The following is a 14,906-nucleotide window of genomic DNA, read 5'->3' as shown; positions in this document are numbered from 1 at the left end:
GTTTCACCAGGACAACGCGCCTTGTCACAAGTCCGTGAGAACGATGGCCAAAATTAACGAATTGGGCTTCGAATTGCTTCCTCATCCCCCTTATTCGCCAGACTTGGCCCCCTGCGATTACTGGCTGTTTGCAGACCTCAAAAAAATGCGTCAGGGTAAGAAATTTGACTCAAATAGTGAAGTTATCGCAGCAACGGAGGCTTATTTTGAAGCCAAAGACAAATCGTTCTACACACATGGGATAGAAAAGTTAGAAAAGCGTTGGAGGGACTGTATCGCTCTTGGAGGAGACTATGTTGATGAATAAAAATTAATTTTATAAAAAAGACCTTTTTTTAGTACTTAGTCTCGGGACTTATTGAACCACGTGTTAAGCGTATGGTCTGCCTCATAGTGAGCGGTTGCCGTCGTCTATAATATCAAGGAATCGCAAGAGAGTTGCCAACTCTAAACTTGCTTTTAAATTGAAATAGAAATCAATAATTAATAATATTTTGATTACTTTTCCAATTTGTCTTTGTTAGTAAAATTTGATTACATAAGTCTAATTTAAAAAATTGGGGTAGATAACCTATTTACTGGTAATATGTATTGTATATATATTATATAATTAATATTTTTATAACAGCAAAAAGCTGTCAGTGTCGGACCATCCTAGCAATTCTAGAAAGTTTTAGAACTAGGTATTGGTCTGAAATTAAACTATTGTAAAAAAAACGCACGCCGATGATAAAACAAATATTTTATGTAGTACAAATGGCATGGGAAACTAAGAGCCCTTATATGTTGTAAATATATTCAAAAAAAAAAGTAAAACATATTTACTGATATTAGATTAGTGAATCTCAATAAAAACAAAATGCGTGGAAATTCTTGTCTTCGGATATAACATTTTTATATAATATGCAGTTTTTTTTCATTCTACTATTATATGTATAATAAAGTATTTTATTTATCTGTATCTTTTATCTATTGTACACACGCGCCCAATATAGAGGCAGCTCAATCTCGCCGAGACGGAATCACATTAGGAACTCATTTCAGGCTTCGAAGCGGCAGTGATCGATGGATGATAAAAGAGGTCATTCCTGAAGGTTTATTTCGTTGTGCCGTATTTCGGGAATTTCCAATTTACACACGTTGTGTCAGAATATGAATTTTCTGCGCATATTGCCTTTCTTATTTATCTTTTTGATATATTAAGTTTGTATATGAAATAACATAATAAATATTCTGAAATTCTGGGTTTCTTTGCTTAATTTAGATGTACCAACACTGATTACCATATGTTTTTTATTATTTTCTTTATGGTTATAATAATTTAGTAAATTCATTCAATCAAAAGTAATAAAAGTAATACAGATTGTAAAATTAAGTCAAGACGGGCCACGCGACGGGGCACACTTCCCTCTACAACCTGTGGAATAAAAGATTCTTCGAATTTTCTTTTCATACCAATTTTATGCATGTATTACTGGTGTGTATACACACCAGTAACGGAAACTACCGGACCCTGCCCTGACAAACACCATAAGATCGACCGTAGTGTTATGAGCTCTTTAAGTAACGAAAAAAAAGGATAGGTCATGATGTCCAATAGAGTTGAATGATCTCTTCTTCAATATATGAATAACAAATCATTATTAGTCATACAGTTCAAACGCATAGCCGATGGCTTGCCCTGAAGAGTCTATGCAAATAAGCGAAATTGCAGAATTTCTATTCCCGCAAATAATGTTGATTATTTCGAAATTATAGTAGAATGTTATGAACGTCAATGCTCTATATGCGGGCTCGAACCCCGATCACAAATATTTGTAAAGGCCATACAATTCTTTGTAATAGTGTGGGCGTTTGTGCTTTTATATCTTTACGTATTTGTATCTGTGTGCAATTTTGGACAAACGTATGTCGGAGGATATAAAGCTGGTAAAAGCTGTATAGCATGAGAATTTTATTTTATTATTTATTTAAAACTGCCAAGCTGCAGTGGAGCAGTGCTGTGGATTAAGCTCAATCCTTCTTCTACATAGAGAAAGAGGCCTATTCTCAGTAGTGGGATTTACAGGCTGAATATTGCTGTGATAAAACACATACTAATCTAGTTCCGATCAATGTAGTGCCGAGAAGTACAATTGTTTGTCATAAAATGTATACGACGTACGTTATTTATGTAATCATAACTAAATATCCAAAGTACCGAACTATTCTATTTTAAATTCCAGTATATTACAAGTCACATATACGCCAATTAATTTAATATTGATATTTTAACATAAATTTGTATTCATTATAGAGAATAACTGAGGCAGCAGGAAATTTCATGCTCAAAATATGGGGCAGCTCGACTAGGGAAGTACCTCGACCTTACAGAAGATCACAGCTAAATAATATTGCTTTCAAGCAGCTTTATGTTAGTGTGGTGAATAAGGTGACCAGAGCTCCTGGGGGATTAGGGGTAAGGTCGGCAACGCACTTGCAATTCTTCTGGTGTTGCAGGCATCTATAGGCTACGCTAATCGCTTACCATCAGGTAAGTCGTATGCTTGTGTGCCAACCAAGTTGTATAAAAAAATTGAATACTAGTAGTTTTGGACTATGAGTACGTATCGTCTGAGTAATAAGTGAAAATTACCAAAAAAATTGTCACACTTCATACTTTCACTATACATTTGCAATTTTATACGTTTTTCTTTCGACAATATTCGCGAACGTGGATCTAGTCTTTAGTTAGTAGTAGTTATGTTAAGGCTTGACTTGTTGTCAATATTGCTACTTATACCTTACTTCTCACAAAGAAGTTGTAACATTTCTTCAATAATAGGACTCTTTTATTAAAGTTCCTAAAATAATTGACCTTCATTAGCTATAGTAAGTTTATATGGTATATAATTGTATTAGTTTTTTATCCATAAATTTCTTAAACAAAATAAACATAAAATGCGATCAACAACAGTTTTAAAACAAACAGGGCTCCACTTGGCGAGTGCAATTGTTGACATTTATTACTTGTTCGAGATATTGGTTCGTTGTTATGGATGTTCGTCTATAGAGTCCAAGATGCTATTGTTAAATATTTAACGTTTTCTTGTAAACTATGTCTATGGATGGACGTTTGTATTTGTAAAAATGTTTCTATCCGATTTGGATGTCTGTGATTGTGGGTCTCCTTATCGTGCTTCGGAGAGCACGCTAAGCCGTCGGTCTCGGTTGTTATCATATACACCTGATAGCGATCATTACTCATAGTAGAGAACATATCCGCCAACCCTCAATAGAGCTGCATGGTGGGTTAAGCTCCAATCCTTCTCCTACATGGAGATTGAGACCCAGTCCCTGATAGACCCAGTAGTGGGATATTACAGGCTGAATCATATCGTATCGTTTACGTTATATATATCAATCAAGAAGTGATTTGAGTATTAGAAATAATGCCAAATATAAGATGATATATGACATAATGTGTGTTGCTGAACTGATGGCCGCTGGAGCAGACGTGTCCTGGAGTGAAGACCACGTATTGGTAATCACAGCGTGGGTCATCCTCCGGGTAGCTAAGTAATAATATAATGTTAATTTAAATGATAAGATAAGTAGGATGTTTTTTAATGTGTGTTAACATTTTAAATACTTTTATAATCAACTTGTTTATTATTTTTCTCTATAAAGATTAAATCACAATAATTAATGACTAAAACCGTTCATTTATTACATTAATGATTTCCACAATAATTATTACAACCTACCGTACCATCAAATTCAACGGTCACTGTCATAAAACACGTAGTGAGATATGAAATATTTATGATGAACTAGGTCTGCCCGTGGTTTCACGCGCATTAATTTGAGGAATAAATAGCCTTCCTCTATAACTAGGCTATCCAACAGATAAATAATTTTTCAATTCGAACAAAAAATAAATATTCAAACAAACTTTTCATCTAATATTATCATAGATATAGATCTATATTTAATACTTTGAAATAAAGATAAAAGGAACTGTAACCTTCATAAAAATGTATTCACCTCCCTGCCTATTCAATTGTGCCGTTATTACGTTCGGAAAATAACTAAGTATGTACTGTTCTTAATGGTGACGTCAATACTTCCATTTTCAGTTCAATTATATCAGAAATAGTTTATATAAAAGTTCATTATTTATTGATTTACACATAAGTAAACTTAATTGGGAATTATATAGGTACCACAAAGGTCAAAAAATAACAAAAATCGATTATGAAATCCACATTGAAATATCTAGATAAATTATTTGAAAATATTGTATTTGTATTTATACGATTGCGTATTGAATAAATATCTATTTCCGTTTCTGCTCCAACGCCCCGTGACGTCACGACACGATACAACTCGAAATGACACGACATTAATCGAGGCGATGCGTAAATGACAAGTAGTCATCGTATGTGTATAACACCCTACTCTTTCGTGTAAATTGTGTGACAAGTATAAAAATAAGTCATGTATGTCGTGTCAATATGCCAACTTTTAGTGGAGTACTTACTGTACTAGATATTTTCAACAGCTTTTCCTACATAGAAGATAAAAGAAGATGCTTTTGCCTTATAATAGGTCTCTTATTTACATGCTATACAATTCAGTTTATTGATTGATTGGTTTAATGGATTCGGTTTATGACGATGCATTAGCACAGCGGTCACTGCACTGGCTGTCGTTTGCAGTCACGGGATCGATCCCCGCTCATGACAAATATATGTATTAAGAATGCTCAAACATTAGAGACATTTAAAAAACTCACAAAAAAAATGTATTTATCGTCTTAATGTATGTCAAGCATTTTTTATATGAGTACTTTATGCTATGATGTCTTTCATTTAAAATATATCAGGTTTTTTTATAGATATATAAATATTTGTATGTATATGTGTATATCTGTATGTATATGTATGTGGTATACATGTACGTATATGAGTATAATATGTTCATGTGTATGCTACATAACATTTTTGCGCCCCATCCCACATTCCTTATTTAGTCCTCTACCCAAAGTTTGCCTGGAAGAGATCGCTTAAGCGATAAGGCCGCCTGTTGCAACTGATGTAAATTCTATTTTTATATATCATTTGTAATACTGTTAGAACCGTGTACTGGTGTGCAAAAAAGTAAATAAATAAATAAAATAAATCTTTTGTGTCATATAAATGTTTGTCGTGATTTGGGCGGTTGTGTTTATATATGATGTATTTTTTCTGAAATAAAAGAAAATCCTACTGTTTGCCGTTGAGTCTAAAGCACTAATTTATCTTCAGAATGTAATTGCTTAGTCTTTTGACTAGAGATTTGAGTCTCTTTTACTCAAAAAATACTAAAGCCTTTTCAATGCTTCGTTTGAGAGATGATCATGCATTTATTCTTTCAGAATGAATATGGCTACATCTTATACTATTAAACGAGCAATTCTTGTATATATATATATATATATAATCTGAATCTCGGAAACGGCTCCAACGATTTCCATAAAATTTAGTATATAGGAGGTTTCGGGGGAGATAAATCCATCTAACTAGGATTCATTTTTAGAAAATGACGTTTTATACCTGTTTTTAGGGAGTGAAAAAATAGCTACAATATCGTTAGAATACGAAGGTAAATTTCGCAACTGTCATTAAAGTTGTAATAGCTCGGTGGGAAATCGGCCGGTCGGGATCAACCGAGGAGATCATGGTTCAAATCCCAATGTCTCTGATCAATTATTTTTTTCCTTTTTTTTAATTGCACTCGTTATTTTAAAAAAAATATTATTCATATTTTATAAATATGTAATTCGAATTTAAATATGAATTCCAAAAAACACGATTTACTAAAAATACCGAGCTAGGCTCGGTCACCCAGGTACTAAATATTATATAAAACATACATAAATATTTTTCAACATTTTCTATTGAAACGAATCTTCCATCATGTTTCCTTAATTTTTCACATAATTCCTTAAATTTCTCCTTTGTTTTGTACAAATGTAACTTTCAATTTCATTTTAACGTTTCTTTTACTTTTAGATGTAAAAAAATGCCATTTCATTAGACATTTGACAACCATAACTAAACATTTTATAGAATGGTGATTAATCAAATCTATTTTAAAATGCTTATCAAAAATAAAGAAGAAGAATTCCTTAAAAATAATTAAATTAAAACAATTTTTAAAACCATATCATGAGCTTAATCATTTCAGCCTATTGCAGTCCACTGTTGAACATAGGCCGCCCTAAGTTCAGGTCAGACATCCGGTTTTACGCAATCCTTATTCAGCTTCCACAGGCAATCTTACGTAGATCGTTGGTTCAGCGGGCCGGAGGACGTCCCACGGTGTGTTTGCCAACACGTCTGCTCCAGCAGCCATAGGTCCTGCGACATAGGTGATCAGTCCACTGACACTTCAATTTGCTAATTCTATGGGCTGTGTCGGTTACTTTCGTTCTCTCGCAGCTCATTTTTAATCTCATCTTTGAGAGATACCCCAAACATAACCCGTTCCATTGCACGTTGAGCGACTTTAAACTTTTAGCCTAGTCCCTTCGTCAGTGACCACGTCTTAGTACCGTATGTTAAAAGAGGCCGACTCGTCGGGACGACTTTCAAAGATAACGATATCAGAATTAAACATTACACTATGTTAAAGTAGGGTTTCTACCGCGGTGCCTGAGACCACGGCGGAGACCGTTCCGACGGCTCCGAAGTCTGGTGATGGCGAATGGGTCGCCGTCGCCAAGAAGCCTAAGAGGGCGAAAAAAAGAGGACCCTTGCCCCGGATGCCGTCGCTGATGCGTCAGCCGCAGGGCAGCGAAAGCGGAGCCGAAGCAAGAAGAGGCCCAAAAAGCCTAGGTTGGCAGCCCCCCGACGACCTGCAGTGATGGTCACACTGAAGGCGTTCGCAGAGGAATAGGGGGTTACCTACAGCCATATTATGTAGCGGGCTACCGACACAATTAACCTGGCTGACCTTGGCATCGAGGACGGTCTCAGTATCCGGCGTGCTGAAACCGGGGCCAGGTTACTGGAATTGGCGAAGGGACAATCATCAGAAGCGGCGCAGCGTCTGGCGCAAGAGCTGGACCGCGTCCTTGAGGGCACGGCGAGGGTCGTCCAGCCCATGAAGCTCGCGAGTCTCCGACTTTCTGGGCTGGATGACTCCCTCTCTAAGGAGATGGTAGCAGAAGCGGTGGCCAGGACCACTGGTTGCGCCACCGAGTTCGTGAAGACAGGCGAGATTGTCGTCGGTTCGGGGGGGATGGGATCCGTAGTCCTGCGTTGCCCGTTCCCCGCTGCGAAGACTCTGGCTGAGGCCGGCAAACTTCTTGTCGGCTGGAGCTCCGCCAGAGTCAAAGTTCTGGAACGGCCACTACGGTGCTTTAAGTGTATGAGCGTCGGACATACTCGCCCGACGTGCCCATTCGCGGTCGACCGAAGCAGGCTGTGCTTCCGGTGCGGGAAGGAAGGACACACTGCCTGCACCTGCAACGCTACGCCGTGCTGCGCAGTTTGCTCCAGCGCCGGAAAACCGTTAGCGCACATCATGGGGGGGCAAGATTGCTGTCCCCCAAAGATAGGGAAAAATGTGGGGCTTAATACAAACGCCCCCAGTAGCCAACGAGGCGTTAAGGAAGCTGCGGCCATGTCGCCGTAGCGTCCTCTTTTCGAGGCAATAGAGCGCTCTCGGTGCCCGAGAGCGCTCTACAAGCGAAGGTGGCCGCGCAGCACTTGCGGCCATCCGTCGGGGCGTTTCACGGAGATTACTTACGGGGCCCCGTGGCGCTCCACTAAGACGACGAGGGCACCGCTGGTTTTTAGTGGGTAGTCCGGTATTACACCTACCGCCAGGAGCCCCACACTTCCTCTGCCCAGTTCGGCGGCGGGGTCAGTGCCTAAATGCATTTTCCAGCGTAAAAAAAAAAGGTTTCATCCTATATAACTTATTTAGTTATCCTGTTTTTAGAATAATTTTCCAAGAACTCCAATACATTATCTATACATATAATAAAATGGTAGGAAAGTCAAAACTGTACATTGAATATTTTTTTAAAAGAATACTTGGGGTGTGATCTACAATCGATTCCGAAGCCAAAAATATGGTTTTTAGAATTTTTTTCTGTTTGTCTGTTTGTCTGTATGTATGTCCGGGATAAACTCAAAAAGTACTGCATGGATTTACTTCAAATTTGGCACGAATATTATTAAGAAGTCGGGTCAACATATAGGCTACATATTATCATGCTATCACCTACGGGGACCGAGCAGTGAACCTTTATTTCTTCAACGCATTCTGTAACAACGCGTAATCTAACGATGCATATTTGAATGTTGTTGTTATTATGTTAATGCTATAAGCTAGCTTCACACTATAAATAAAGACATTCTGTAGTATATTTAGTATCAGCATTGCACCCGTGCGAAGCTGGGGCGGGTCGCTAGTACATACTATAAAGATAATTTTATTTCATTTCATTTTACTATGAAGATGTATAGAAACACGACGAATTATAATCAGCTTATCATTAAACTTATTAGTAATGAAAATATATTTAATAATTTGATAACATGTCAAACTGCACTGCAAGCATGATATCTTCTATATAGGTACAATGGGAACACCCACAAGCTTCAGGTACATTTCAATTATTTAAAGATATGAAATGATGGTATAAAACGCTTCGAAATTGTTACCTTCTCATTGTTATTCCACCTGAATAGACCAGATCGAAATAATAACTGGCAATATAACGATTTTAGCGTTTAAATTTTGATTCTGTCTTTTTGTTCAAACAGAGAATATGAAATGATTTCCCTTTGTGAGCATTTTTACCTAAATATTACAATTTCCTTTTGCAGAATTTCAATCATTGGTAGCATACTCACTATGACTTTCTTTGAACTTTTCTTTTCGTCTTTATCTTTTGCCCAATTTAGACTAAGTCTAAAATCACAAATTTACCGGAAAATAAATGTATATTTTGTGCAGTGGTCGGGAAATTGATTAATCTGTTTACTCAAACATTATTTTCCGTTATTAAGTTAAAATTTAACACCAATAAATATGTCATGAAAAAGAAAAGAAAAACAAGAATAATTTCCAAGTTTCCTTACAAATCAATCTAGTATCTATTTCAGCTGTAAATTCCATTTTATTATAAAACATCCGAGTCATGAGACAGAGGAAATGCCCAAAATGAATCAAATATCGCTGCCTACGCAAATATCCAGAGCGGAAATCAAATTCTCAACCATCAACGTAGAAACGTCTGTCACAGACAGATGTACATCACGAGATAACATAATCTTTTATCGCAAACTCGAGTTAAAAATATACTTTTGTTTAATGTGAGTTTTTAAGAGCATTTCACATACAATCGGTATTTTGGAAATCTGTTATATGTAAGTTATTGCAACACTGACGAGATTAGTCGAAATAATTATTAATTTTTCGATTATAATGTTTCAATTAAATATATAAGTGGAAAATCATAACCGATTAATACTGCTTTCTAGTATTATTTTATTCTCGTGGTTAATTTCTAGTAAATCTAGAGAAGTGCTGCATACGCAGGTAAAATAAATAGGAGGTAATATCGGCAAAGTGTAGTATAACGCTCTCGATTTTGCAAACATCCATAGGTGACGGTACCGACGGACGTTGTCCGACTCGTCCGGTTGTTCGCTCACCTGATTGATGGTAAGCGATTGTTGTAGCTTATAGATGCTTGCAAATACTAGGAGTATCGCAAGAGCTCTAGGTACCACAATCACATAGAGAACACAACACTGCTTGAAAATAGTATTATGTTGCTGGTTAAAATTTTTATTATAGAACATTAACTTTAGAACGGTTACGCATAGTGTCATATGTCTAGCCTCGTTTTGCAAACACTCGGTAATTGCATTCGTACCAAAGGATGACGATCGAACATCGCCTTGACGTTTTGAGAAAGGTTCAGATATTAACTTTAAAATTTACTTCTGTAAATGCAATTGTTGCTTAAAGCGAAAAATGACTCTTTCTAAAAGTATAGTACTTTTATTTGTGAGGAGTAATTTTATAAATTTACATAGTTGTTGTTTATAATTATTTTCTGTTTGTTAAGCTCCTTGTTTGTCCGATGTTTGACCGGATAATAATATTCATAACTCCAGTCTTTCAAGAATAAAAGTAATAATATTCATATACCTAAATCAAGCCTTTTTAATTTCAAAAAAAATAGCGACTTTAACTCCTTCAGATGCAGTTATCCGAAATTTCGAATATTCATATTTAAAGATAAAATTATTCTTGAATTGTTTGGAAATTGTGCTTGTTTTTTTCCTTTTAATGACATATTGGTGTTTAATTTTAATTTAATAACAGAAATAATTTTTAAGTAAGCATTAAGCAGTATTAAATCATTCACTGAAAAGTTGTAGTTTTGAGCATTATTTATACAAAACCATTTGCTTGGCATGTTCCTAACTCAAGTTTCTATTTAGGGTTAAATAATATCGACGCACCTTTATGTTCCGTAAATATATCGATTGAATAAATTATTAAATTCTTAAGGTACCTTTTCCTATGTACTTCTGGCTGGAATTCTTATTTCCTTGTTAAGTATTTTTAAATATTTACTATGGTCAAGCTACTTTAATCTCTGATAATACAATAATGTCCTAGGAAAAATTACGCAAATATTCTTTCACCGTCACATTCTACTTTTCGATCTTCATGATGTAAGATTATGCGCAGATCCAGGCAAGTGTACGTTAAGTGTGCGTTGAAAAATAAAATGACCTTTTTTTAACGTGGGGAAAAAACAATTAAAAATAACCTAATCTAACTTAACATATGTTATAAATAAACTCTTCCCACTTAGCGGCTTGTGTGTGTGTGGTCACACCACATGATAAACATCGGCTTTCGATTAAAGTAAAAACCATTAAAATCGGTACATCCAGTAAAAACTTATGCGGATTTTCGAGAGTTTCCCTTGATTTCTCTGGGATCCCATCATCAGATCCTCGTTTCCTTCGACATCTGCAACATAAGAGGAGTTGCAGGTGCGTTGCCGGCCTTTAGGAAAAAGATGCCTATACACTCGACGCTTGAAAACCCCCAAATTATAGCGCTCAGGGAAAACCTCAGGAGGAAGGTCATTCCACAGTTTGTATGTACGCGGAAACATTTGAGATGCTAAGTTAAATATACGTGACGTGCATTCCTTAAGCCCATGATGACATACCAAGTTGGTCCGTAATTCTGAAATACAAGTATATTTTTTCTAACTCTTAAATTTATATTTAGTTTGCATTACAAAGGATCGTACTGTCTTATTGTCAATAAAATTCCTCCCTGTAATCCTCATTTACCCCTTAATTTGCTGTTAACATTTTTCAGTATCTGAATTTCAATGTTTTACAGCGATAGATACAAGTGGGAAACAATCGAGCGGAGAGATATTTTAAAAGGCCTTGTTTACTGGCCTAACCCTTTAGGACGCAAAATTTCGTTTCGATAATTTTTTTTATATATTCCACTGAAGTTTTTTAGTTTTTTGATTCCTAGAATGGCATTTAATTTTTTACAAGTACTTAGAAATTATGTTTTGTTAATAATTGTTGCGACAATGATTTTTAATTGTACTGAGAGCGAAGTATAAAACTTTGCTATTGTTTTATGATTAAGTAAAAAATCTCAATATTTATTCGGTTATCTATTGTCATTGCAATAGGATCTCGAAAAGAACATGCTTGTACTAAATTGATTCACCTACCTCAAAATTTACGACGATATAAATGAAATAGACATAAATCATAGAACTTATAATTATTTTGTAAAATTAAATAATCTTTAATCAAAATCCTTTTAGCCTTTATCGACAGCGAAAAAAAAGACGAGAAGGGTTTTTTCTTCATAGTAACGTCGCAAGTAAATTATTAATTTGGGACAAGCTAAACCATAAACTAAGTAATTACAAAATAACTACTAACTGCTACTATGGAATAACAAAATAGTTATTCCTATGTAGATGATGAATTTCGTCATTGACAAGTTGGAATTCTCAAATCAGAACGCAGCACGAATAAGCGAAAGTTCGCGAAGCGTTAGCGTTTTCCTAATTAATGAAATTCTGTTTCTCCTAGACGAAGTATGTTTCTTAATTTTATCATTAATACATCTATACAGATAAATAAAATTGGAGTGTCTATTTGTAATATGACTGCTTTTTACTAAATGCATATGGATGATATACACGGTACATATACCAAAATAACATATTTTACAATTTTAGCCTCTCTGTCTGTTCCACCTAATCTCTGAAACGGCTGGACCGATTTTGGAGGGGACTCTCACTGGCCCGATAGCTGATGTGATAAGGAGTAACTTAGGTTACTTTTATTTTAGAAATTTATTTATTTTATAACTCTGCGAACTGAACAATATCTATTTTATTAAATTCCACGCAAACGAAGTCGCGATAGCTGGTAATTATATAAAATTAAAAACTTCTACCTACACATTATTAGATATAACTCAAAAAGTACTTATTGGATCTTAATTAAATTTAAACCAAAATTGGAACCAAATGACATGGAACACCTTCCGATTAAATTTTTTTATCGAAATCGTATAATATATATATAATACATAAATAAAATACAATCGAATTTAGAGCGTCCTCCTTTTTTGGAAGTGAGTTAAAAACACTAATTTCAATTTTTATTACTTACAGTAATATTACTAAAGTCTGAATCATTATTAACATAAAGAAATAACCAAGAAATCGTATTATATTCGAATGGTTCCTGAAATGTCAGGTAAGAGTCTGAAGGGGTTATCCTGTTCAAATAAAATTACAAAATTGACTTGTTCAGCAGTGGGTTCAATAAGTACAAATACTTATTGAAAAGGGAAAAAAAACTAAGCGAAATATGAATTAATGCTTAAAACAGTTTGTAGTAGTGTTCGATTTATATAATATATATTTGCATTTGTTTTTTTTATGTTATATATATGTCCTATGTACAACTATATTTTATTGTATTGTGTAATATGTACAATTATATTTAATATATTGTGTAATATATTTGTTGGTGTTCTAAGTGATAATTTTCATGTTCATAGATTTAAGTCGAAACATTGTTGGCTTGATCATTTTTTTAATGTCTCATGAACTAATTGTATTCTTTGTGCTGTTTGTTTTCCAATAAAGAGAAAAAAAAAATTACTAAATGCAAAGAAAGTAAGTGCTGCCGTGCTGCTGTGTTGCCGTGCTGCAGTACTTCTGTACTGTTGTACTGCAGTGCTGCTGTGCTGCTGTGCTGCAATGATACTGTGCTGCTGTGCCGCTGTGCCGCTGTGCTGCTGTGCTGCTGTGCTGCAGTGCTGCTGTGCTGTAGTGCTGCAGTTCTGCAGTGCTGCTATGCCGCTGTGCTACAGTGCTGCTGTGCTGCAGTGATGCTGTGCTGCAGTACTAGTCTGCTGCTGTGCTGCTGTGCTGCTATACTGCAGTGCTACAGTGCTGCAGTCCTGCTGTACTGCAGTGCTATTGTGTTGCTGTGCTGCAGTGATGCAGTCCTGCAGTGATGCTGTGCAGCTGCGCTGCAGTGCTAAATTTATCGAATGTCAAAGTAAAGTGTTTAGTATTTTTAATATTTTTAGCACATCCCATTCATATTTTTTTTATGTCACTATGTCGGCAAACAAGCGTACGGCTCACCTGATGGTAGGCGATTACCGTAGCTTATAGACACCTGCAACACCAGAAGCATCGCAAGCGCGTTGCCGACCCAATCCCCAATCCCCCCAGGAGCTCTGGTCACCTTGTTGTTGTTGTTGTTGTTAATACACGGGCTATTTTCCGCAACTCGACGTCTTGATGCGCCTTTTTTGCGTGATCGGCTGGTGGGCACTATTCGTGCCAGCCAAGCTCCTTGAGGAAGCCTAGCAGACCCTTCACGTTGCCGACGACTTCCTGGAGCAACCTCGGTGTCCCGAGGTGTAGTGCTCTGTAGTTCGCCACACCACCGCATTCCAGCAGGATATGTGAGGCCGTTTCCTCTGCCTCCAGGCACGCTCTGCACAGGGGGCTGTCTGTAACACCTAGATTGTGTAAGTGCTTGTTAAGCAAGGCATGTCCCGTAAGCGCCCCGACCAGTAGTCGGAGCTGGCCTCTTCCATAACCACGAAGTTTGCGGGACAATCCTGGGTTGATCGTCGGAAGAGCTTCCTTGGTCTGCCTGCAGGTAGTTAGGTTTGTCCAATATTCTTGGTGCATTACCTTGGTGTTGTGTCGCAGCTGGCTGCGCAGCCATCCGAATGGCAGGGGCAGAATGGGTTCGGGTCCGTGGACCCTCATCTCCGATCCATTCCTCGCCAGTCGGTCGGCCGCGTCATTGCCTCGCGATCCACTGTGTCCCTTTATCCATTGAAGGGTAATGGTGTTTGTTTCACTTACCTTCGTCAGAGCTCGATGGCACTCGTATATTAGCCCTGATGTCATAATGTCGCTCTGTAGGGCTTGCAGGACCGATCTGCTATCGGAAAGTATTCGGATTGGAAAACCCTGTACCTCCCTAGACTTGATCGCTGTTGCTGCCATTATGATTCCCATACATTCCGCCTGGAAGACGGTGTTGTGGATTCCTAATGGCGATGAGATGTGGATATTCAGGTCTTCTGAGTAGACCCCAGAACCTGTACCTGTTGATGTTTTCGACCCGTCTGTGAAGATTCTTAACTCCCTAGGGTTGAGGCCTTCACCTGGGTCTTCGTGTAATTGTATTCTGTATCTTTTGTCGAATACGTACTGTTTGGGTATCCTGTCGGTAACCGCTTCGACGAGCGGTTCCCTGTTTGCCAGTTCGCCAAGTATTCCTGTATGTGCTACCTTTACGTTCCTCCAAAGG

The 14,906-nt window shown here is 36.9% G+C and overlaps 1 protein-coding gene across 1 annotated transcript; it reads left to right on the top strand.

The window, feature by feature from the left end:
- The first annotated feature begins 12,796 nt into the window (after positions 1-12,796).
- LOC123666427 (cadmium metallothionein-like) lies at positions 12,797-13,584 on the top strand. Its single transcript, XM_045600519.1, has 2 exons — positions 12,797-12,815; positions 13,211-13,584. The coding sequence occupies exons 1-2, from the start codon at positions 12,797-12,799 to the stop codon at positions 13,582-13,584; spliced, it is 393 nt and encodes a 130-aa protein (XP_045456475.1).
- Positions 13,585-14,906: the final 1,322 nt, after the last annotated feature.

The sequence above is a fragment of the Melitaea cinxia genome, chromosome 26, assembly GCF_905220565.1.
Source record: "Melitaea cinxia chromosome 26, ilMelCinx1.1, whole genome shotgun sequence".
NCBI lineage: Eukaryota > Metazoa > Arthropoda > Insecta > Lepidoptera > Nymphalidae > Melitaea > Melitaea cinxia.
The sequence above is the reverse complement of the archived record's forward strand: the minus strand, read 5'-3'. Positions and strand labels throughout refer to the sequence as shown.